Here is a 26,887-nt window from a genome sequence, read left to right as displayed (position 1 = left end):
GTGGGGGGTGGAAATGGAAAAGAGAGGTTTGGCTATATATATGAAAAAATAGAATAAAATTAGATCTCTACTTCACACCATAAGTGAAAATAACTTCCAGTTAGATTAAAGATCTAATTATGAAAGCAAAGCTTTAAAGTTTTAGAAGAAAGTATAGAATATAGTTGTGTTCTAAGTGTAAGAAAGGATTTTTTTTAGATACAAAAAGCATAAATCATTAAGGATTGATCAGTTCAACTGCATAAAAATTTTAAACTTCATTGTAACCAAACGCATCATAATAATGTGAGAAGATAGGCTATAGTTGGTGGGAGAAGGTATTTTCAATGTACGTAACCAGAAAAGTATTAGTATATAAGATAATAACCCTTTAGCAAAAGAGGCAGAGAATCACATAAGATAAACTACAATGAAAAGGCCGGGCACGGTGGCTCATGCCTGTAATTCCCGCACTTTTGGGTGGATCACCTGAGGTAGGGAGTTCGAGACCAGCCTGACCAACATGGAGAAACCCCGTCTCTACTAAAAATACAAAAATTAGCCGGGCATGGTGGTGCATGCCTGTAATCCCAGCTACTTGGGAGGCTGAGGCAGGAGAATAACCTGAACCCAGGAGGCGGAGGTTGCGGTGAGCCAAGATTGTGCCATTGCACTCCAGCCTGGGCAACAAGAGCAAGACTCCATGTCAAAAAAATAAATAAATAAAATAAAATAAAACAAAAAACTACAATGAAGAATAACTACAGAAAGATGTTCAAGCTTATCATTTATTATGGAAGTGCAAATAAAAATAACAGTAAATACCAAGTATTGGCAGAAAAATACTTGGTATTTCTCTTGGCAGCGACATGTTGAGAAATAGGCACTCTTAGATATTACTGATGAAGTATAAATTTATAACATTCTTTTGAAGAGCAGTTTAGCAATATATGGTAAAGCTGAAGATTAATTTTTTTTAATAATTAATGCAGGCTGGGCATGGTGGCTCATACCTGTAATCCCAGCATTTTGGGAGGCTGAGGTGGGAGAATCACTGGAGGGCAGGAGTTCAAGACCAGCCTGGGCAACATAGTGAGACTCCGTCTCTACAAAAAATGTAAAAATTAGCCAGGTGTAGTTGCACGTGCCTATAGTCCCAGCTACTTAGAAAGCTTAGGAGGAATGCTTGAGCCCAGGAGTTTGAGGCTGCAGGGAGCCATGATTGCACCACTGCATTCCAGTCTGGGTGACAGAGCAAGACCCTGTCTCTTAAAAAAAGAATAAAGAAGAAGAAGAAAGAAATTAATGCATATGTGGACACGGAGGTATATGAGGAAGGTTCATTATAGCATTGTTTGTAATAGAGAGAAGTTGGAAACGAACGTCTATCAAGAGGAAATATTAATAGATAAATAAATTCTGGTGTACTCATACAATGAAATACTATACATCAGTTAAGATAAATGAACTAAAAGCATCAGCATCTGATACACATCTCAGAAATTTAAAGTTGAGGTAGAAAAGAAAAAAATGTAGAATGAGCTTTATAGTGTGATACCATTTACATAAAATTTGAAAACATTACAAACATAAGCTTGGTGAGGGCATGTATTTGTTCTGTGCTCTATCCCAGCATCTAGAATTGTGCCTAGCATATGGTAGGTTCTTATTAAACATTTACAGAGAAAAAGCTGAATGCAAAACAATACTATAAAGTGTTTATGGTTACATACATATGAATTCATGGTATTAAAAATTTACATGCGAATAACAAAACTTTTGGATAGTGGTTCCCTCTGGGGAGGAAGAGAAGGGAAGGGATTGGGGAGGGATACACAAGGCATTTCAACTGTGTTTGTAATGTTCAAAAATATGTGAAAGATAAAATGTTAAAATTGATAAAGCTGAGTGGTATCACAGATGTTTGTTATATTTTTCATAGTTTTCTCTATGTTGCTAATATTTTATAATTTAAAAATTTCTTATCTCAGAAAGATAAGACTTGTGCCAAGTTGTTTGCCTTTACTCAAAACAACCTTTGGCTAATCCGCTATTAGAATGTATTATTTATCAATGTTAGCCTTCATTTGCTGCTGCCAGTATGCCTGCCATAGCAACTCATGCCTACAAATTTGAATCTGCTTCTTCTGATCTGTTGATTAGAGAAATCGATTTTGAAGCTCGTTTAGAAGTATACATAACTTAAGAGTTATGGCTGGGCGCAGTGGCTCATGCCTGTAATCCCAGCACTTTGGGAGGCTGAGGTGGGCAGATTGCCTGAGGTCAGGAGTTCCAGACCAGCCTGGCTAACATGGTGAAACCCCATCTCTATTAAAAATACAAAAATTAGCTGGGCGTGGTGGCACACGCCTGCAGTCCCAGCTACTTGGGAGGCAGGAGACTCGCTTGAACCCAGGAGGTGGAGGTTGCAGTGAGCCGAGATTGTGCCACTGCACTCCAGCCTGGGCGACAGAGCGAGACTCTGTCTCAAAAAAAAAAAAAAAAAGAAAGTTTTGAGTGAGGATCTGAAGAGGCTTTGGTGCATGAGCTCAAGTGTGCTTTATTTATTAATAATACTAACTTCCATTTTTTGAATGCTTTCTATGTGCCAAACCTTCTGTGAAGCACTTTTTATACATTACTTAATCCTCACAGTATCCCTCTGTGAGACAGATATTGTAGCTATTTAAGGAATAAAAAACTATAACTCAAATAAAGAGATTTGCCCAAGTTCTTAGATATAGTAAGTGGTGGAGCTGGAATTCATACTCAGTTCAATTAGATCACCTCACTGTACTGTTCAGAGACAGGGGCATGCATTTTCTGGTTTGAATCTAGACAGTCATTGTGTACATACTTGGTAATGTCTTCTAGTTCATTTCTTAGTTTTGTAGTTTATTATCTTGTAAAATAAAAAAATAAAAAACATTGGTAGTTATGGAGAATATTTTCTGTTACTTCATATTTTGGGAAAGTAGTGGGAAAAGTCTGTAATTTAAATACTTACACCCATTATACAGGCTCACTTCTCATTCCTGAGGGATCTGTATGTGGATTTAGAGTTCATTTAATAATCATTAGCTGGGCGTGGTGGCCGGCACCTGTAATCCCAGCTACTCGGGAGGCTGAGGCAGAGAATTGCTTGAATCCGGGAGGCAGAGGTTGCAGTGACCCGAGATTGTGCCGCTGCACTCCAGCCTGGGTGACAGAGCAAGACTCCATCTCAAAAAACAAAAAAAAAGATCTAGGTCCCCCCAGTTATGAAGTTGCAGGGAGAAGCCCGGAGGTCATCATAAGAATATTTACTTAGTGATATTACATTTAAAAAATTAGTACCTATTTAGTCGGGCATGGTGGCGGGTGCCTGTAATCCCAGCTACTCAGGGGGCTGAGGCAGGAGAATCACTTGAACCATCTCAAAAAAATAATAATAATAATTAGTAGCCATTTAGGCTGTGCACGGTAGCTCATGTCTGTAATCCCAGTATCTTGGGAAGCCGAGGTGGGCGGACCACCTGAGGTCAGGAGTTCGAGACCATCCTGGCCAACATGGTGAAACCCCATCTCTACTAAAAATATAAAAATTAGTGGGGCATGGTGGCGGGTGCCTGTAATCCCAGCTACTCGGGAGGCTGAAGCAGGAGAATCGCTTGAACCCAGGAGGTGGAGGTTGCGGTGAGCCGCGATCACGCCATTGCATGCCAGCCTGGGCAACAAGAGCGAGACTCCGTCTCAAAAAAAAAAAAAAAATTAATACCCATTTAAATATATCCCAGGATCTATTTCTACCTCCCACTGTCTTTGTTGGCATGCTGCTGATTGTTAAATTTCAAACTATATAATGCAAATGTAGTGCTGTGTCAGTGGGAACATGAAATTTCTTATCTTACAAACGATGCAGAATTTTGCAAAACCCTGAAAATTATGTTAGAGAACTGGTCAAGTAATATAAAATCACTGGCAGATAATGATATCATAGAATTAAGAGTAGTGATCAATTAGATAAAAGAAAATGACACCAATTATGACATGATAGACACCTCAAAGCATTATGTGAATATCTCACAGGACTAAGGAAAAAGGCTCTTGGGAAAATTGATGAGGCCCTTGAATATTTATACAGAAATGACTCTCTGTTTTAGGTTTTGTTTTTTGTTTTTGTTTTTGTTTTTTGACAAGGTCTTGCTCTGTTACCCAGGCTAGGCTGGTGTGCAGTGGCACGATCATGGCTCACTGCAATTTCTGCCTCCTGGGCTCAAGCAGTTCTCCTGCCTCAGCCTCTCAATAGCTGGGACTACATGCTTGGCTAATCTTTTGTAGAGATAGGGTTTCTCTATGTTGCCGGGGCTGGTCTTGAACTCCTGACCTCAAGCAAGCCACCTGGCTCAGCCTCCCAAAGTGTTGGGACTACAGGCGTGAGCTGAAATGACCTTCTTTTTTATTATACTACAAATTCAAATATGAAGTAAGGATGTCATATTCTGCTATCATTATTTCATTGGGAAGATTATGTAAAAAATGCCAAGCAATTTATTCTTGTTCTGAGAATTTGCATATGCAGATGCTCTTCAACTTCTGATGGGATTATCTCCCAATAAACCCATTGTCAGTTGAAAATATTGTAAGTCAAAATAAATTTAATACCCAGATAAACATCATAAAGTCAAAAAATTGTTAGTTGAACAATTTTAAGTGGGGGATCGTCTGTAGTTAAATAAACAGGAAAATGTTATTTTCATGAGTTTTCATTTAATATTTTTTTTAAGATATAGACTCAACAACACTTTCATTTATACAATGAAATGTTAGTACCCATTTTAATAGAATTCACTTCAGTTTCTTTTATCCTTTACCATATCATCTGACAATGAAGACCTTGAATTTGTCCAGATGTCAGCTTACCCATAGCTGTTACAGTCATGTATGCTGGGGCTTGATGGGGACATTTGGAGAAGTTCTGTGATTCAGAGACATAGATTTCAGTGTGTTTGAAGGGTTGTCTCTTATTTATTGGGGTCTGTGGAGTTATAAATATTTTACAATTATTAACTTATTAAGCTAGACTGAGTTTTGAGAGGACTAGGCCCACATATCCAAGGATTTGTCTAACGCTACATTCTCTGCATCTGTTGATTTTGGGATAAAAATTGTTCTAGGTGCTTTATCTCCTAGTGTACATTCTTAATATTCTACAATTTTTTTCTCTTTATCAGTGATTTTCCAATACCAAAGTTTTTTTTGTTTGCTTTGCCGCCTAGGCTGGAGGGCAGTGGCGCGATCTCGGCTCACTATAGCCTCCGCCCTGCCAGCTCAAGTGATTCTCCTGCGTCAGCCTCCCGAGTAGCTGATATTACAGGCAGGCATCATCACACCTGGCTAATTTTTGTATTTTTAGTAGAGATGGGGTTACATCATGTTGCCCAGGCTGGTCTCAAACTCGAGCTCAAGTCTGCCCTTGTTGACCTCCCAAAGTGCTGGAATTACAGGAGTGAGCCACTGTGCCCAGCCATCTTTTTTTAAATTTATGTTTTACTAAACAGCAACTTCCAATATCAAAGTTTTTAATAAGTAATATTTTGAGGCAAAAATGAGCCAATTAAAGTCAAAGTATTGAATTTCTCATTAAACTTATTCAATTCAAAATTATTAGCTTTTATTCCAACTTTATATTTTTCTATATTTTTGGTATTAAAATATCCTTTCATGCAACAATTATAGTTTTTTAAATGACCTTATTAACAAAAATTAAAAAGCTAATCCCTCTTTTTATTTTTTATGAAAGTCCAACAGTCTGGAAACCTAGCCAGTTCAGAGATCTTTCTGAAGCTCTCATTCTAATAATCTCTCTTCCTTAAAACTCTCAGACCACTGTGGCCTACAGCAATATAACCCCATTGGGGTTTTATTTTTTATTTAGTTTTTTTATTTTTATTTTTTCATTATTATTATTATTATACTTTTAAGTTTGAGGGTACATGTGCACAATGTGCAGGTTAGTTACATATGTATACATGTGCCATGCTGGTGTGCTGCACCCATTAACTCGCCATTTAGCATTAGGTATATCTCCTAATGCTATCCCTCCCCCCTCCCCCCACCCCACAACAGTCCCCCATTGGGGTTTTAAATCCATCTGTGCATTAAGTATTTTCTGTAGACTGAATAAAATATCTTTGTTATTTTTTGAAAACTTTTCAAATGTATGAATATGCTCAATTTATTTTAAAACTTTAATTTTCCAGTAGCCTTTTAGAAAATATTTTTTGTATGTATTTTTCTCAATCACGTGCTTTTTTTTTTTTTTTTTTTTCGAGACAGAGTTTCACTCATTGTCGCCCAGGCTGGAGTGCAGTGGTGCTATCTCGACTCACTGCAACCTCCGCCTCCCTGGCTCAAGCGATTCTCTTGCCTCAGCCTCCTGAGTAGCTGGGACTACAGGCGCGAGCCACCACACCTGGCTAATTTTGGTATTTTTCGTAGAGACGAGGTCTCACCATGTTGCCCAGGCTGGTCTCAAACTCCTGAATTCAAGAGATCAGCTGGCCTCGGCCTCCCATAGTGCTGGGATTATGGGTGTGAGCCACTGTGCCCAGTCTCAGTCACATAATTTCTGTCAAATATAGAAGTCATTGAACTAGTTTTACTTTAGAAAGCATCATCAGGGCCAGGGCAGTGGCTCACACCTGTAATCCTAGCACTTTGGGAGGTCGAAGTAGGCAGATCAGTTGAGGTCAGGAGTTCAAAACCCGCTTGGCCAACATGTTGAAACCCTGTCTCTACTAAAAATGTAAAAAAAAAATTAGCTGGGGCCGGGTGTGGTGGCTCACGCCTGTAATCCCAGCACTTTGGGAGGCCGAGGCAGGCAGATCATTTGATGCCAGGAGTTTGAGACCAGCCTGGCCAAAATGGTGAAACCCTGTCTCTACTGAAAATACAAAAACTAGCCAGGCGTGATGGTGGGCGCCTGTAATCCCAGCTACTCCGGAGGCTGAGGCAGGAGAATGACTTGAGCCCGGAAGGTGGAGTTGCAGTGAGCCGAGATCGCGCCACTGCACTCCAGCCTGGGAGACAGTGAGACTCCGTCCAAAAAAAAAAAAAAAAAAAATTACCTGGGCATGGTGGCGGGCACCTGTAATCCCAGCTACTTAGGAGGCTTAAGCAGGAGAATCGCTTGAACCTGGGAGGCGGAGGTTGCAGTGAGCTGAGAATCACGCCATTGCACTCCAGCCTGGGCAACAAGAGTGAAACTCAGTCTCAAAACAACAACAACAACAAAAAACATTATCAGTAAAGGTAAACCTATAAGGGAAAAATGAATTTGACAATATAAGAATTAAAATTTTATATAATGTGTCTGGTTCATCAGAGATTGTTATCACAGGTTTGGTCAAATCCTTTGGAACATCGACGTGTAGGTTTGAAAACTGTACCCACTTCATATTGGTACTGAGAAGAAAGCCACCATTTTTGGCTGTATAGCCCTTAGAACTGTTTACAGAAAAATTCCCCAATCCCTGCCAGAGGCGCCGGCACACGGTCCCAAACGCCGTCCGCGCCGCCACGGTAAGGCTGTATTGGACAGTTAGGAATATTTTGCTGTGCTTGCTGCTAAAGAACTTGGTATCTCTATTAAAGTACACGAACCTCCAAAGAAAACAGAGCGATTTACTCTTCTCAAATCAGTGCATGTTTACAAGAAGCACAGAGTTGAGTATGAAATGAGAACACTTCACAGATGTTTAGAGTTAGAACCTCTGACTGGAGGCACAGCAGACGTCTACTTGGAATATATTCAGCAAAACTTACCTGAAGGGGTTGCCATGGAAGTGACAAAGACACAATTAGAACAGTTACCAGAACACGTCAAGGAGCCAGTCTGGGAAACACTATCAGAAGAAGAAGAAGAAAGCAAGTCCTAAAGCCTCAGGGAGGCCATTTTTGCCTGAATTTGAAATGAGGGTGGGCCAGATGAGTATGTTTAAGTGGAGAGTGCTTCCAGCTGAGATGATTTGAGTCTGCCCTAACTGCTCCAGAGTTCTCGTGCCCTCATCAGCTGAGAGCAGGGAATGGAACTTTAATGGAAGAACCACTTTTATCTATTCTTTTTATACATGTCATTGTTTCAGTTCTGATTTCAACAAACATGAGCAAACCACTTTGACTCAAAGCGGAAAGAGTGAAAATTCTATTTTGTTATGCTACTGGTGTTCCATTATTAGTTTGTACCATTTTTAATTTATGTCAGTTGATGCATCTGAAAATAAGTGCTTGAAGTGTTCACACCCTTATTTATTTATATATTTTTAAGATTCCTAGAAGGAATCTTTGGTTAATTCAGATTGAGCAGTTAAAGTTTTTGCTATTTACCTTTGTGCAGGCTGGCATATGCTAATTTGGGGGTGGTAACCAACCAATTTTATCTCATTTAAGCATTACATTTTGAAGACTGTGAATATACTTCACAGCAGATTAAACACATTTATGGCATGCACTGACTTCTTCTTGGAGCCCAGAACTTTATAGAGTTGCCTACCAGGGTTACTGTAATGGAATTTATGATCTTAAGAAATTACTAGTTGTATTATTTATCCTGTGATTCATTCATTCAATAAGCTTTTACTGCATAAACTTTGCATCCAGCACTGTAGTAAGTACCCAAAATTGAATAGAAATAGTGGCTTTTGAAAATTGCGCAAAGCAGACCGGGCATGGTGGCTCACGCCTGTAATCCCAGCACTTTGGGAGGCCGAGGCGGGCGGATCACGAGGTCAGGAGATCGAGACCATCCTGGCTAACACGGCGAAACCCCGTCTCTACTAAAAATACAAAAATTAGCTGAACGTGGTGGTGCACACCTGTAATCCCAGCTACTCAGGAGGCTGAGGCAGGAGAATCGCTTGAACCTGGGAGGTGGTGGCTGCAGTGAGACGAGATCGTGCCACTGCACTCCAGCCTGGCAACAGAGTGAGACTCCGTCTCAAAAAAAAAAAAAAGAAAAGAAAATTGTGCAAAGCATAGGTAAATATTTTTCTTTACTAAGCTTCTCACTGATAAGCCCTCTTTCTTTTGGTAAACGTCACTCTGTTAGGCGATGTCTGCTTTTACATGAAATGAAATAGTGGCTAAAGCCCTGAAAGAGGCAAGACTACAATGGGCTGAAACAGTTGGTATAGCAACCCCAGAGAAGTGCTTCATTTTCTTTTTATAGTAGAAGCAGGTCCATGTCTTTTGTGGTTTCCTTCACATCTTTGGAGTAGTTATGACTTCTCAGTTTTTCCCCCATTAAACTGCATTGCCTCTTCTCTTTTCCTGACATGCTGTCAGGTATCAGTGTGTTGAATACATACTGCTTGTGTGTCAAAAAAAAAAAAGAAGGAAAATTTTGATTAGCTGGGCATGGTGGCGTGTGCCCATAGTCCCAGCTACTCAGGAGGCTGAGACGAGGAGGGTTGCTTGAGCCTGGGAGGTCAAGGCTGCAGTGAGCCATAATCATCACTGCACTCTAGCCCAGGCAACAGAGCAAGACCCTGTCTCAAGAAAAAAAAAAATTAAAATTTCGATATGGTAAGAAAACATAAACCATATAAAAGATAGAAATATGTTGAAAATATATGCAATGCACAGTATTTGAAAAACTGATATATTACCTTTAAATTTTTTTTACAACTCAGTAACTAAAATAATACTGCAGTTATAAAATCAGCAAGGAACATGAACAGCAAAGAAATATATTTTTCTAATAAATGTGAAAATGTTTCAACTTTACTAAAAATAAAAGTTTCAACTTAAAGCAAGATGATTTTTTTCCTAGCACTTAGGAGAAAGTTTGTTTAAAGACCTATGTGGCAAGGATTTGGGAAAATGGACACTCTCCTAACTGCTGATGGAACTCCATATTGGTATTTTTTTTGGAGAACAATTTGGCTACATTAAAAAAAACTTACATTAAAAAAATCTCATTTTACTTTGCAATATGTTTTTCTGGGAATATACTTAGAGAAATACATAGGGATGTGATTAATATTTGGCTGTAAGTATGCTCATCTTAGTGTTTTTTAGTTGTAAAAAATTGTAAGCATTCCAAACACCCAAAAATTGCATATTCATTTTAAAAAGAAGCCGGGCACGGTGGCTCACTCCTGTAATCCCAGCACTTTGGGAGGCTGAGGCAGGCAGATCACCTGAGGGTCAGGAGTTTGTCACCAGCCTGGCCAACCTGACGAAACCTGTCTCTACTAAAAATACAAAAATTAGCTGGGCGTCGTGGTGGGCGCTTGTAATCCCAGCTACTCTGGAGGCTGAGGCATGAGAATCACTTGAATGTAGGAGGTAGAGGTTGCAGTGAGCACCTGGGGCATAAAGCGTGACTCTGTCTCCAAAAAAAAAAAAAATTAAAAAGAAAAAAGGTTTCAGTTTCTTCATACAGTGAACACTATTCATCCATTAAACATGATTTTGTCAATAAATCTTTAATAATGGCAATATGTTTTTGAGATAATATTAGGTTTAAAACATAGAAATTAAGCTAAACATCAATAAAGTGGTTATTTTTGGTGATGGATTTTTTTTCTCTTTTTTTCTTTTTTTTGTTTTTTTTGAGACAGAATCTTGCTCTGTGCCCCAGCTGGACTGCAGTGGCATGATCTCAGCTCACTGCAACATCCGCCTCCTGGGTTCAAGCAATTCTCTGCCTCAGCCTCCGAGTAGCTGGGATTACAGGCGCCCGCCACCACGCCCAGCTAATTTTTTTTGTATTTTTAGTAAAGACAGGGTTTCACCATCTTGGCCAGGCTGGTCTTGAACTCCTGACCTTGTGATCCACCCGCCTTGGCCTCCCAAAGTGCTGGGATTACAGGTGTAAGCCACTGCGCCCAGCCGATTTTTTTCATTAAAAATATTTTCAATAGAAATGTTTTTTGTTATTGTTATTTTTAAAATGAGCGATGGGGTTTCGTCATGTTGCCCAGGCTGGTCTCAAACTCCTGAGCTCAAGTGATCCATCCATCTTGGCCTTCCAAAATGTTGGGATTATAGGCATGAGCTACCACGCCTGGCCAGGAAATGTATTTTTATAATTAAAAAATAGTTACTGGGAATCACCATAGAATAAATCCATAATGTATTCCCTAGTCATATCTACTTTCCCACACACAGCACTCTTAACAGCACTCTTAACTGCTGCTTCTCAGAGGGCACCATCCGCTCACATGCCTGTGTATCTTTGCTTAGTAACCCTGACCACTTAGGGAGCTCCTGCTCATCTTTTATTCAGTTCGAATGATAACATCATGAAGTCTTTCCCAGCCACCCTCTTTGCTTATTCCACACAATTATTTTGTGTAATTATGTAGTTACAATGTCTTTTCTGCTAGGCAGTGAACTCCTCTTTCATTTATTTTGTAAGTATTTGTTGAGTGCATATGTGTCTGGCACCATGTGTATTGTATACTGCAGATCTAACCATGACCCTAGGCAGACAGGTTCCTTCTGTCTTCAAAGAGTTTATAGTAAAGTCGTTCCTTACAGTATAATATTAAGTATTATGATAGAAGCTCCCAGAATGCTTTGGGAGCTCAGAGAATTGGTAGGTCTACTAGGCTGGTTAAACAAGGAAGGCTTCCTGGAGGGGATAACAGCTGAATACAGTTATATGCCACATAACAACGTTTCAGTGAGTGACACCATATACAACAGTGGTTCCAGAAGATTATAATGGAGCTGAAAAATTCCTATTGCCTAATACTTACTATGTTATACTTTTATTGTTATTTTAGAATGTACTCCTACTTAAAAAAAAAAAAAAGTAAACTGTAAAACAGCCTCAGGGAGGTTCTTCAGGAGGTATTCCAGGAGAAGCCATTGTTATCAGGAGATGACAGCTCTGTTCCTGTTATTGCCCCTGGAGGCCTTCAAGTGGGGCAAGATGTGGAGGTGGAAGACAGTGATATTAATGATTTTTACCCTGTGTAGGACTAGGCTAATGTGTGTCTTTGTTTTTAACAAAAAAGTTTAAAAAGTAAACATTTTAATAGAAAAAAGTTAATAAAATAAGGATATAAAGAAAGAAAATATTTTTGTACAGTTGTACAATGTGTTTGTGTTTAAGCTGTTATTACAAAAGAGTCAAAAGTTTAAAAAATTAAAAACTCATGAAGTAAAAAAAGTTATAGTAATCTAAGATTAATTTATTATTGACGAAAAATTTTTAAACTAATTTAGTGTAGCCTAAGTGTGAAGTCTTTATAATGTCTACGGTAATGGACAGTAATGCCCTAGGCCTTCACACTGACTCACCCCTCACTCACTGACTCACCCAGAGCAACTCCCACTCCTGCAAGCTCCATCCATGGTAAGTGCCCTATACAGGTATAACATTTTAAATCTTTTATACAGTACTTTTACTGTTTTTTCTATCTTTCAATATACAAATACTTACAATTGTGTTACAGTTGCCTACAGTATTTAGTATGGTAACATGCTGTGCACATTTGTAGCCTATGAGTGATAGGCTATATACCATATATACCATATAACCTCAGTGCGTACCATCTAGGTTTGTGTAAGTTCATTCTATGATGTTTACACAACAACAAAATCACCTAAGGACACATTTCTCAGAATGTATTCCATCATTAAGTGACACATGATGGTATTAAAAAGAAAGCAAGAATTAGCCAGATCCAGGGGCAGGAGGAAGGTTGTTTCACCTAGCAGAAACAACCTGTGTAAACGCCTGGTATTTGAAAACCGTGATCAATTTTAGGAAGGTCGTTATGGTATTTGTGGATATTGAGGTTGATTTCTGACAATTATATGTAAATTTATCTTAGAAGAAGTACCAGAATTCATTTCTCCTGTAAGAGATTAGGATAACAGCATGTATTACAGAAAGCATCCTAATGTTAAACGAAAATTCAAGTGTGAATAGTAGTTTATTTTTTAAGTATTTGTATTAAATATATTCTCACTAAGGATTGAGAAGTTAGTGTAAAATAATAAAAAGTCTGAATTATAGAGTATTTTAAGTCTATTTTGTAATCTTGATTGGTCCTAATAAAATGTTGCTAAGAGATTATTTGGGAAATACCTTTGAGTTAAAAGATTTAAAATAATGGCAATTTTTACAGCAATGTTTGTATGTAACTGTGTTCTAAATAGAAAAAGATGTTCCTTGTAGCAGAGCAAATATTTCTTATGATTTTTATTATGTGTAATGTGTCCCTCTCAGCAATCAAGTCTTCAAAACTTCCTCTATCTCCTATTAAATTCTCTCTCATCATTTTTGTTTCCTATAGAGATTCTGAAGTTCTTTTTTTCCCTTCTGTCACTGTTTTCCAAACACTTACCCCATTTCCAATTTCAAATAAAAATCAGTAATTTAAAGCAAATGGATCCAATTGCAATGTGACTGTCATTAAATCATAGTATCCTGGCTCTGTGATTATGCAAAGTATACTTTTTGTAGTATATCAGTCATTGGGTTTACATAGTGAGTGTGTAGTCCTTTTTTTCTTTCTTTCTTGACTAGGTAATATAGTGACTGTTTCTCAAATCAATTTTCCTTTAAAAAGAGATTAAATGAACCAGGGTTTTGTTTTTCTGCTTTTATAGATTTCTTGATAACCGGCTGTTTGCTACCTGCTCTGATGACACTACAATAGCACTATGGGATCTGAGAAAATTGAACACCAAAGTATGCACTTTACATGGTCACACTAGCTGGGTGAAGAACATCGAATATGATACTAATACAAGACTCTTAGTAACATCAGGATTTGATGGAAATGTCATTATTTGGGACACTAACAGGTTTGTGAATAGGAGACCATGTTAGGGTTATGAACAAAAACATTTTTTTAAAGATGGTGAACAAAGTCAGTGCTCTGTCCTGGCCTCGAGAAGGAAACTGGCTTTAGGAAAAGCCACCAAAAACTGATGATATATTTTGTTAATCGTACCTAGTCATATACTGCAACTAAAAATTTTGGAGAAAATTACACCGGAAGGAGACCAAGTAGTATAGTCAATGATGAAAACTGGCTTATAAAAAAAGAGTTTCCTGAATTTAAGGAAAAATATTTTTGTTATTTCTCCCGTGAAACTAAACTGTTTCTCACTTTTTCTTCCCTCAATTCTACATATATTTATTTTGTAATTTTTGTTCTTTGTTTTCATGCATTAAAAGAGTAGTTCTCATTTGGAATGGTACTGATCTCAAAGGGAATGTTTAGAAATAAAGCGTGGGGCAGTTTTGATTGTCACTATGGGGGAAGAGAACTATCTACTAGCATGTAGTCGGCAAGGACCAGAGTTTCTAAACATCCTGCAGTGCACAGGTCAGTGTGCAGAGTGGACTAGTTGTCCCACCTAAAATGCCAGTTATGCCTCTGTTGTGCAACATTCCAACAAAATGTCTCCTTGTAAAGAAATTGATATTTAAAGAGTTGAAGTTTGAAAACAATTAAAATATGCCTGCTTTGCTAGCCATGGTGAAATGATAATATAGTAAACACACCATGATCATTTCTGTGTATATTTGTTTTTGTTGTTGTTTTTGAGACAGGGTCTCGCATTGTCACCCAGGCTGTAGTGCAATGGTAGTCACAGCTCACTGCAGACTGGATCTCCCAGGCTTAAGTGATCCTCCTGCCTCAGATTCCTGAGCAGCTAGGACTACAGGCATGTGCCACCATGCCCACCTAATTTTTTATTTTTTGTAGAGACAGGGTCTCGCTATGCTGCCCAGGCTGGTCTTGAACTCCTGGGCTCAAGTGATCCTCCTGCCTCAGCTCCCAAAATACAAGGATTACAGGCATGAGCCACTGTGTGTGGCCATCATTTTCGAAATATTCTTCTTAAAGGTCATATGTAAAAAGAGAGGGGCTATTCTTAGAGATTTCTAGCTACCCATACTCTTTGAGTGGAAGGCAAAAACTATTGGTTATCTTTAGACAAAGACAAGCATACCTACTAAATGAATTTGTTTACTAAAATTTAGAAATAAAATTTGAATAGAAATATAAATGATAACTTCCAAATTAGTAGAGGGTAAAAAACTAATAAAACATGATCAATCCCATAGAAGCAGAGAAGGGAAGGAAAAAGGATAATTATTTAAAAGAACAGGTAAATTAGGAAGCACAAAACTAGTCAAATACTGCAACTAAAAAGTTGGAGAAAATTATACAGGAAGGAGACCAAATCGTATAGTTCATGATGAAAACTGGCTTACAAAATAAATTTCCTTAATTTCAGGAAAAATATTTTTTGTTATTTCACAAAGCATAAAACTAGTAGGCAGATAACCTAAGCTTCAATCCAAATATTAATAACTATGATAAATGTATACGGACTAAACTGTCCAGTTAAAAATAGACAGTGTTAGATTAGATTAAAAATAAAACAGAACTGTATTTTCTTTGTAAGGGACACAGTTAAAACATACAAACCTAGAAAAGTTGAAAGTAAAAGGATGAGAAAAAACAAACAATTATACATCAAAGACAAAACAGTTGTAGCTACATTAATAGCAAACAAAATAAAGTTTAAGGCAAAAAGCATTACTGATAAAAAGGTACTATAACAAAAGATTAATTCCACTAAAATATAAAAGCTTGTATGCACCTAAAAACATGGCATAAAACTATAAAAAGTAAAAGTGGACAGAATTACAAGAAAGAAGTGAGAAATCTCCATCTCAGTGGAAAATATTAACAGCATTCTCTCATTTACTTATCTAGATAAGACAGACAAAAATGGGCCGGGCATGGTGGCTCACGCCTGTAATCCCAGCACTTTGGGAAGCTGAGGTGGGCAGATCACTTGAGGTCAGGAGACCAGCCTGGCCAATATGGTGAAACTCCGTCTCTACTAAAAATACAAAAATTAGGCCACGTGTGGTGGCTCACACCTGTAATCTCAGCACTTTGGAAGGCCAAGGTGGGTGGATCACCTGAGGTCAGGAGTTCGAGACCAGCCTGGCCAGCATGCGGAAACCCCATCTCTACTAAAAATACAAAACTTAGCCAGGCGTGGTGGCTGGCGCCTGTAATCCCAGCTACTTGGGAGGCTGAGGCAGGAGATCACTTGAACCCAGGAGGTAGAGGTTGCAGTGAGCCGAGGCTGTGCCACTATACTCCAGCCTGGGCCACAGAGTGAGACTCTGTCTCAAAACAATAACAACAACAACAACAAAAATAAATAAAACACAAAAATTAGCAGGGCCTAGTGGCACACGCCTGTAATCCCAGCTACTTGGGAGACTGAGGCAGGAGAATCGCTTGAACCTGGGAGGCGGAGGTTGCAGTGGGCCAGCCTGGGTGACAGAGTGAGATTCTGTCTCAAAAAAGAAAAATAAAAACAACAACAACAAACAAAAATGGATAAGGCTGTGGAAGATTTAAATGTTATTAATAAGCTTGATGTATGACACATATTTAGAATTCTGCTACCAACAACTAGTGAAAACATCCTCTGAAGCAAACTTAGAACCAGTACAAAAATTGAGCATGTACTGAACTACAAAGTAGGTTTCAGCTGGTACCAAAGGACTATTATCACACAAACCATTTTCCCTGTTCTTAGTATCATTTAGTTATTAATTAAAAATTCTCATGTTTAGAGACTTATAAACTCACTTTTAAATAATTTATGGATCAAAGAAGAAATCATACTGAAGACAGGTTGAAAATTGATGAACTAAGCATCTTACTCAAAAAACTGGAAAAAAGTTAAAGGATAAACCCAATGAAAGTAGATGTATGGAAATGATAAGTGTAAAAGCACAAAATTGATGATGTCAAAAATGAAAATATAATAGAGGATTTTTTAAAGCCTGCTCTTTGAAAAAAGCTAATTGAATAGGCAATTCTCTGGCAAGATTCATCAAGAGAAAAAGGACATAAATAATAGCAATAAAAAAGGAGACAACAATATAAGATGATAGATGAGCTTTATCCCTATATACTTGAAAACTTTGATGAAATAGGCAGTTTACTAAAAAATACACCTTAGCAAAACTGGCCAAGGAAGAAATAGAAAACCTGAAATAGACCTATTACTAGGACTAATATTTAGCCAATATGTACTGGTTCAGCTGAAGTACTGTTAAAAGACTGAACTTCTTCCATACGAATTCGTAAATAGGCACTGCCCTGAGTTACCCTCTGACACCGTCTGACTACCCAGGCCCCTCTTCTATAGATACCTCCCTCATTGCTACCTCCATGATTCAGTAGCAAAAGCCCCCCTTACACAATATTGCGATTCCAGGACCCTGTTCCAGCACAGCCATCTGCATCTATTCTGACTGGCAAGTGTTCATGCGGTGCTTGTTATTTAAATATTCTGAATATCACCTCTGCCACAGCCATTAAAGAAATGGAAAAAATGAATTAAAAACTACCTACAGTACTAATAGAAGAGCAGGTCTGTCAGTTTTACAGGTGACTTCTACCAAATATTGCAAATAAGAGAGAACATCCTAATTTTATTAAACTGATCAGATTACTGAAAAAGAGAATTCTTACATCATATATAAAACTAGTATGACCTTGATACCCGAACTTAACAAATATTAAAAAAAAGAAAGACCAATCTGTAATATGAATGTAAATACAAATATTCTAAATGCAAAGAAATTGAACCCTACATTATAGTAAATATCATGACCAAGTTGGGTTTACTCAAGGAATGAAAAGATGGTTTATCAATAGAAATTATATTAATATAATTACCCACATTAACAGAAAAAATGGGTAAATCTGTATGATTGTTTCAAATGAGGAATAAGATTCAACATTTAGTCATAATTAAAAACAAAAGAGAGGAGATATCATAACCAACCTTACAGAAATTAAAAGGATTAATAAGGAGTACTATGAGCAACTTTATGGCAACAAATTAGGCAACACAGATGAACAGATAGACACCTAGGGAGTCACAAATTACTGAAATTGACTTAAGATAAATAGAAAATCTATTGACTTATAGACCTACAGCAAGTAAAGAAATCGAATTGGTAATTTTTTTTTTTTTTAAGATGGAGTCATTGCAACCTCTGCTTCCCGGGTTCAAGTGATCCTCCTGCCTCAGCCTCCTAAGTAGCTGGGATTACAGGCATCCACCACCACCCCTGGCTAATTTTTGTATTTTTAGTAGAGACAGGGTTTCACCATGTTGGTCAGGCTGGTCTCAAACTCCTGACCTCAGTGATCTGCCCGCCTCGGCCTCCCAAAGTGGGGGGATTACAGGTGTGAGCCACTGTGACTGGCCTGAATTGGTAATTTAAAAATACTCCCACAGTGAAAAGCCCAGAATCACATGGCTTCACTGATTAATTCTATCAAATATTTACATAGTAAATAATAACAATCCTTCACAAACTCTTCCAGAATATAGAGGAGACAGGATATTTTCCAACTCATTCTTTGAGTCTACTATTATCCTGATACTAAAACCAGACAGACACCATAAGAATAGAAACTACAGGGCTGGGTGTGGTGGCTCATGCCTGTAATCCTAGCATTTTGAGAGGCCAAGGCGGGCGGATCACTTGAGGTCAGGGGTTCAAGACCAGCCTGGCCAACATGGTGAAACCTCATCTCTACTAAAAATACAAAAATTAGCTGGGCGTGGTGGCGCATGCCTGTAATCTCAGCTACTCGGGAGGCTGAGGCAGGAGAATCGTGTGAACCCAGAAGGTGGAAGTTGCAGTGAGCCAAGATCACACCATTGCACTCCAGCCTGGGGGACAAGAGTGAAACTCCATCTCAAAAAAAAAAAAAAAAAAAAAAAAAAAAGGATGGAAAAATCCTCAACAAAATATTAGCAAATCTAACAATATATATAAACATTTTTATGTCATCACCAAGTGGAATTTGTCCCAGGAATACAGGGTTGATTTAACTCCCAAAATCAGTTAATGTAATACATTATATTAATAAAGGTCAAAACCCATATGATAATCAAGACAGAAAAGCACTTGACAAAATCTCTTTGTGATAAAACTAGGCATAAAAGGGAATGTATTCAACAGCTAAGAATCTTGTTTAACATTAAAAGACTGAATGCATTCCCCCTAAGATCGGAAGCAAGGCTCTCACCACTTCTATTTGAAATTATACTGGAGGTGCAACATTGCACTGGAGGTGCAATCAGGTAAAAAAAAGAAAAGGCATTCAGATTGGAAAGGAAGAAGTAAACTGTCTTCATATGCAGGAGATATGTTTCTGTATATAGAAAATAGTAAGGAACCTACCAAGAAATCCACTAGACCTAATAAACAAGTTTACTAAATTCACAAGATATACAATCAATTGTATTTCTACTTATAAGCAATGAACAATCCAAAAATGAATGAAGAAAATAATTTAATTCACAATAGCATCAAAAAGGGTAAAATACATAGGAATAAATTTAACAAAAGAGGTATGAGATTTGTACACTGAAAACTATAAAACATTGCTAAAGGGAATATAAGAAGTTGTCAATAAATGGGGAGATAGTCCATGTTCATGGATTGGAAGACTCCATATTATTAATTAATAACAAGTATTGGCAAGAATGTGGAGAAACTGGAACCCTGATTGCTGAAACCCACATTGCTGGTGGGAATGTAAAATGGAATAGCCACTTTAGAAAACAATTCGGCAGTTTCATAAAATGTTAAACATGGAGTTACCATATGATCCACTAATTCCACTCCTAGATATCTATTCAAGAGAAATGAACATATATGGCCACACAAAGACTTGTACATGAATGTTTATAGTAGCACTCATAATAAGCAAAAATGGAACCAATCCAAATATCCAGCAAGTGGTAAATAGATAAACAAAATGTGATGTATGTGTGCAACAGAATACTATTTAGCAATGAAAATGAACAAATAATTGATACATGCTATGACATGGATGAACCTCAAAAAATTATGCTGGGAGAAAAAAGCCAACTTGCAAAAGACTACTTACTGTACGATTCTATTTATATAAAATATCTAGAATAGGTAAATCAATAGAGACAGAAAGTTGATTAGTGGTTGCCTGGAGCTGAGAGTGGGAACAGAAAATGATTGCTAATGGGCAGGAGGAATCTCTTAAGGTGATGAAAATGTTCTAAAACTGGATTGTGTTGATGATTGCACAACTCTGTAAATTTACTAAAAAATTATTTAATTGCGGCCTGGCGTGGTGGCTCACACCTGTAATCCCAGCACTTTGGGAGGCCGAGGGGGGTGGATCACCTGAGGTCAGGAGTTTGAGACCAGCCTGGCCAACATGGCGAAACTCCGTCTACTAAAAATACAAAAATTAGCAGGGCGTGGTGGTGGGCGCCTGTAATCCCAGCTACTCAGGAGGCTGAGGCAGGAGAATTGCTTGAATCCAGGAGGTGGAGGTTCCAGTGAGCCAAGATCACGCCACTGCTCTCCAGCCTGGGCGACAGAATGAGACTCCATCTCAGAAAAAAAAAAAAAACTTAATTTACACCTAAAATGAGTGAGTTTTATGGCATGTAAGTTAAACCTCAATGAAACTCCTGAATCATTAATTAACTAGAGATAGAAGGAAATTTATCAAAAGTATATACTAAAAAATTATAGCACATTTTAAAATGGTGAACCTTAAGAAGTTTTCTCCTTAAAATCTGGAAGGAGAGCTTGCTCACTGTTACCACCACTGTTCATCAGTGCCATGGGGTGGGTGAAGCGGGGGAGGGTACTAGTTGGTGCCATAAAAGAAGGAAGAAAACAATTACATATGGATTGGAAAGAAGAAAACAGTATTATTCACAGATGATATATCAGGGCTTGGCAAACTATTTCTGTAAAGGACCAGGTAGTACATATTTTAGGCTTTGTGTACTACACGGTCTCTGAGCCATCATAGATGATACATAAATGAATAGATGTGGCTGTGTTCATACAAACTTTCTTTATAGAACCAGGCAGTGGTCAGGCACAGTGGCTCATGCCTATAATCCCATCATTTTGGGAGGCCAAGGTGGGAGGACTGTGTAAGCCCAGGAGTTTGAGACAAACCTGGGCAACATAGTGAGACCTCATCTCTAAAAATATTTTAAAACATGGCCAGGCACGGTGGCTCATGCCTGTAATCCCAGCACTTTGGGAGGTTGAGGTGGGCAGATCATGAGGTCAGGAGTCCAAGACCAGCCTGGCCAATATAGTGAAACCCCGTCTCTACTAAAAATACAAACAAATTAGCCAGGTGTGGCGGGTGCCTGTAATCCCAGCTACTCAGGAGGCTGAGGCAGGAGAATCGAACCTGGGAGAATTGAACCTGGCAGGCGGAGGTTGCAGTGAGCCGAGATCGCACCACTGCATTCCAGCCTGGGCAACAGTGCAAGACTGTGTCTCAACAACAACAACAACAACAAAAAAAAATTTAAAACATTAGCCAGGTGTGGCCGTGTGCGCCTGTAGTCCCAGGTACTCAAGAGGGCGAGACAGGAGGACCCCTTGAGCCCAGGAGTTCAAGGTTTCAGTGAGCCATGATCGCACCACTGCACTCTAGCCTGGGCAACAGATTGACACCCTGTCTTTAAAACATAAAATAGATAAAAGTGGGCCAAATTTGGCCCATAGGCCAAAGTTTTCTAATCCCTGATCTATATAGAAAATCTTACAAATTCCTCAGAGAAATTATCAGAATTAGTAAGATTTAACAAAGGTCATTAGATATAAATTATGGAAGACAGTAGGGAGGTTCCTCAAAAACTTAAAAATAGAACTACCATATAAATCCAGCAATCCTTCTACTAGGTATATATCCAAAGGAAATTAAATCACTATGTCGAAAAGATATCTGCACTCTCATGTTCATTGCAGCACTATTCACAGTAGCCAAGATATGGAGTTAACCTAAACGTCCATCAATGAATGAATGGATTAAAAATGTTGTAATATACACAGCAAAATACTATTCAGCCTTAAGAAGGAAGGAAATTTTGTCATTTGCAACAACACGAATGAGCCTGGAGGACATTATCTTAAGCAAAATAAGCCAGGCTCAGAAAGACAAATATCACTTACATGTAGAATCTAAAAAAGTCAAAAACTCATAGAAGCAGATAGTAGAATGGTGGTTACCAGGGACTGGGGACAGGTAGGTGGAGTACAGTGGAGGGAAACTTTGGTCAAAAAATACAACATTTCAGTTAGGAGGAATAAAAGTTCAAGAGATTTATAATGTACAACATGATGACCACTGTTAATGACAATTTACTGTTGTTATTATATATAATTGAAATTTGTTAAAAGTAGATTTTAAGTGTTAGCATTTACGATGCTATATATTATATATATATTATGATGATGCTATATATTATGATGATGCTATATATTATGATGCATTATATTATGATGCTATATATTATATATTATATAATATATATACATACATATATGTATATATGTATATATGTATACATATATATGTATATATAATATATATACTTATATAATATATAATGTATATACAATATATATAATATAATATATATACATTATATATAATATATAATATATTATATATAATATAGAATATAATATATTGTATATAATATATTATATATTATATATAATATATTATATTCTATATTATATAATATATATAATATGTAATATATAATATATATTAGAATATATAATATATAATATATATTATATATATTATATAATATATAACATATATAATATATACACATTATATATGATATGATATATACACATTATATATGATATGATATATACACATTATATATGATATGATATATACACATTATATATGATATGATATATACACATTATATATGATATGATATATACACATTATATTATATATAATATTATATACACATTATATTATATATATTATATACACATTATATTATATATAATATATACACATTATATTATATATATTATATACACATTATATTATATATAATATTATATACACATTATATTATATATAATATTATATACACATTATATTATATATAATATTATATACACATTATATTATATATAATATTATATACACATTATATTATATATAATATTATATACACATTATATTATATATATTATATACACATTATATTATATATAATATATATTATATACACATTATATTATATATAATATATAATATATAATATATTAATTATATAATATATATAATGTATATATTATATATACATTATATATAATGTATTATATATAATGTATATTATATATTATATACATTATATATAATGTATATTATATATAATATACATTATATATAATGTATATTATATATTATATACATTATATATAATGTATATTATATATTATATATACATTATATATAATGTATATTATATATTATATTATACATTATATTATATAATATATATACATTATATAATATATAATATATTATGTATACATTATATATAATATATATAATATATTATGTATACATTATATATAATATATAGTATATTATATATACATTATATATTATATATTGTATATTATATATACATTATATATGTATATATGTATATATGTATATTATATATGTATATAATATATAATATGTATATAATGTATAATATATAGCGTCATAATATAATGCATCATAATATATAGCATCATCATAATATATAGCATCATAATATATAGCATATATAATATAATATATAATATATTATATATATTATATATATATAACCTCACATACTTAGCATTTTTATATATATATATTAATTAGCTTGATTTAGCCATTCCACAATATATACATATTTCAAATATCATGTACACCATTAAAAAATTTTATTTTTTTAGGCCTGGCGCGGTAGCTCACGCCTGTAATCCCAGCACTTTGGGAGGCCAAGGCGGGTGGATCATTTGCGATCAGGAGTTCAAGACCAGCCTGGCCAACACGGTGAAAGCTTGTCTGTACCGAAAATACAAAGATTAGCCGGGTGTGGTGCCACACACCTGTAATCCCAGCTACTCGGGAGGCTAAGGCAGCAGAATTGCTTGAACCTGGGAGGAGGAGGCTGCAGTGAACCGAGATAGTGCCATCGCACTCCAGCTTGGGTGACAGGGTGGAATATAGTGGCACAATCATAGTTTACGACCACCTTGTCCTCCTGGGTTCAAGCCATCTTCCTACCTCAGCCTCTCAAGTACCTGGGACCACAGGTGTGACACTCTGCCTGGCTACTTTTACATTTTTTCATAGAGACAGTGTCTCATTATGTTGCTCATGCTGGTCTCTAACTTCTGGCTCAAGTGATCCTCCCACCTCGGCCTCCCAAAGTGCTGGGATTACGGGCATGGTCCACTGCACCTAGCCAATAAGCAAATTTTAAAATAAAGGGCATAAACTGCCTGGGCACAGTGGCTCACGCCTGTAATCCCAGCACTTTGGGAGGCCGAGGTGGGTGGATCACTTGAGGTCAGGAGTTTGAGGAGTTGAGCCTGGTCAACATGGTAAAACCCCATCTTTACTAAAAATACAAAAATTAGCTGGGCGTGGTGGCAGGCGCTTGTAATCCCAGTTACTCGGGAGGCTGAGGCGGGAGAATCACTTGAACCTGGGAGGCGGAGGTTGCAGTGAGCCAAGATCACGCCACTGCATTGGGTGACAGAGTAAGACTCTGTCTCAAAAAAAAAAAAAAAAAAAATATATATATCTATATATATATATATATGAAAATAGATATTGAAAAGTTACCCAGAATATAATATGAAAAAGATATTGAAATGAAATGAAAAGATAGAAAATATAAAGAAGCAAGTTATAAGAAAAGGAGAGTCAAACATGAATGTTTCATACATATATTTGGAGCTCTAAAAGAATAGAGAAAATCAGTGAGAGGCAATATTGGAATAATGACTGAGAAACTTTCAGAATATATGAATAATATGAATCTTAAGACTTGGAAAGTCAAACGAATCCCAATAAAGATAAAAAAAAAGAGATCCAAATTTACATGTACCAGTGAAATTGCAGTACTCTAAAGACAGAGAAAAGATTAACCAGAGGGGGGAAAAAAGATAAATTACGCAAAGTAACAGTCAGACTAATAGCAGACTCACAAATAGTAACAATGGAAGATAGAACTCTGTGGAAAATTATCCTAAATATTCAGAAAGAAACAACGACCTAAAATTATATGCTCAGCTAAACCTTTATTCAATAAGATGAGTTGAGCTGGGCATAGTGGCTCATACTTATAATCTCAGCACTTTGAGAGGCTGAAGTGGGAGGATCACTTGAGACCAGGAGTTCAAGACTAGCCTGGGCAACACAGCAAGACCCCATCTCTACAGAAAATTTAAAAATTAGCCAGGAGTCGTGGTGCACACCTGTAGTTCCAGCTACTCGGAAGGCTGAAGTGGGAAGATCCCTTGAGCCTGGGAATTTGAGATTATAGTGAGCTATGATTATGCCACTGCACCCCAGCCTGGGCAACAGAGGGAGACCCAGTCTCTTAAAAGAGAGTGAAATAAAGATTTTCAGAACAGACTGGGCATGGTGGCTCACGCCTATAATCCCAGCACTTTGGGAGGCCAAGGCGGTGGATCACCAGAGGTCAGGATTTTGAGACCAGCCTGGCCAACATGGTGAAACCCCGTCTCTACTAAAAATGTGAAAAATTAGCTGGATGTGCTGGCAGGTGCCTGTAATCCCAGCTACTTGGGAGATTTATAATGTACAACATGATGACCACTGTTAATGACAATTTACTGTTGTTATTATATATAATTGAAATTTGTTAAAAGTAGATTTTAAGTGTTATCATCATAAATGTTAAGTATGTGAGGTTATATATATATATATATATATATATATAAGTTAGCTTGATTTAGCTATTCCACAATATATACATATTTGAAACATCATGTACACCATTAAAAAATTTTATTTTTTTTAAAGGCTGAGGCAGGAGAATCGCTTAAACCCAAGAGGTGGAGGTCACAGTGAGCCAAGATCGCGCCATTGCACTCTAGCCTGGGCAACAAGAGTGAGACTCCGTCTCAAAAAAAAAAAAAAGATTTTCAGAACAATAAAAAGCGAGAGCATTTACCTCAACCAAGTCTAACTTTTAAAAATTCTGGCCGGGCATGGTGGTTCATGCCTGTAATCCCAGGCATGGGTGTGGTGGCGAGTGCCTGTAATCCCAGCTACTTGGGAGGCTGAGGCAGGAGAATCGCTTGAACCCGGGAGGCAGAGGTTGCAGCGAGCTGAGACAGTACCATTGCACTCCAGCCTGGGTGACAAGAGCAAAACTCCATCTCAAAAAACAAAAAACAAACAAACAAACAAAAAATTCTGAGGGATATACTTCAGAAAGAAAGGATCAGAAAAGGAATGTTGGAGATGAACAAAGGAATGATGAGCAAAAAGACTGTTAAGTATGTATGTAAATCTCAATATACATTGACTGTAAATTCTATTTTTTTTTAACAGCTGGAGTTTTACAACTTTTTCTTCTGGTACTCATTTTCATTATATTCTCTCATAGGGTGGTGCAATCATAGCTCACTGCACCCTCCACATCCCAGGCTCAAACCATCCTCGCACCTCAGTCTCCAGCTAACTTTTTATTTTTTGTAGAGACAGGGTCTTGCTATGTTGCCCAGGTTGGTCTTGAACTCCTGGGCTCCATCTGTCCTCCCGCCTCAGCCTTCCAAAGTGTTGGGATTACAGGTGTGAGCCACCATCCCCAGCCTACTGATCATTCTTATTGGCATCAAAAATATGCACGTAAACTGACATTAATTTTAAAAATTGTTTTCTGTGACCACAGGGCTATTAGTGTTACATTTCTTCTGGATTTAATGATCATTACAATATTATTAGTCCACAATTGATTAAAACAACATGTG

General features: G+C 37.0%; 1 protein-coding gene across 4 annotated transcripts in view; it reads left to right on the top strand.

Moving 5' to 3' along the window:
* Window positions 1-26,887, top strand: part of DCAF10 (DDB1 and CUL4 associated factor 10) — a 62,238-nt gene that overhangs the window by 27,349 nt on the left and 8,002 nt on the right. For 2 of the 4 annotated variants that reach the window (XM_002819600.6, XM_024251849.3), the window contains exon 3: window positions 13,591-13,788. The exons of the other annotated variants lie outside the window; for them this stretch is intronic. In XM_002819600.6, coding sequence (XP_002819646.5) covers window positions 13,591-13,788 — 198 coding nt within the window. The remainder of the gene's footprint in view (window positions 1-13,590; window positions 13,789-26,887) is intronic. 4 annotated transcript variants of the gene reach the window in all.

Source organism: Pongo abelii, chromosome 13 (assembly GCF_028885655.2).
Source record: "Pongo abelii isolate AG06213 chromosome 13, NHGRI_mPonAbe1-v2.0_pri, whole genome shotgun sequence".
NCBI classification, from domain to species: domain Eukaryota; kingdom Metazoa; phylum Chordata; class Mammalia; order Primates; family Hominidae; genus Pongo; species Pongo abelii.
This window is presented reverse-complemented; position numbering and strand designations above follow the sequence as displayed.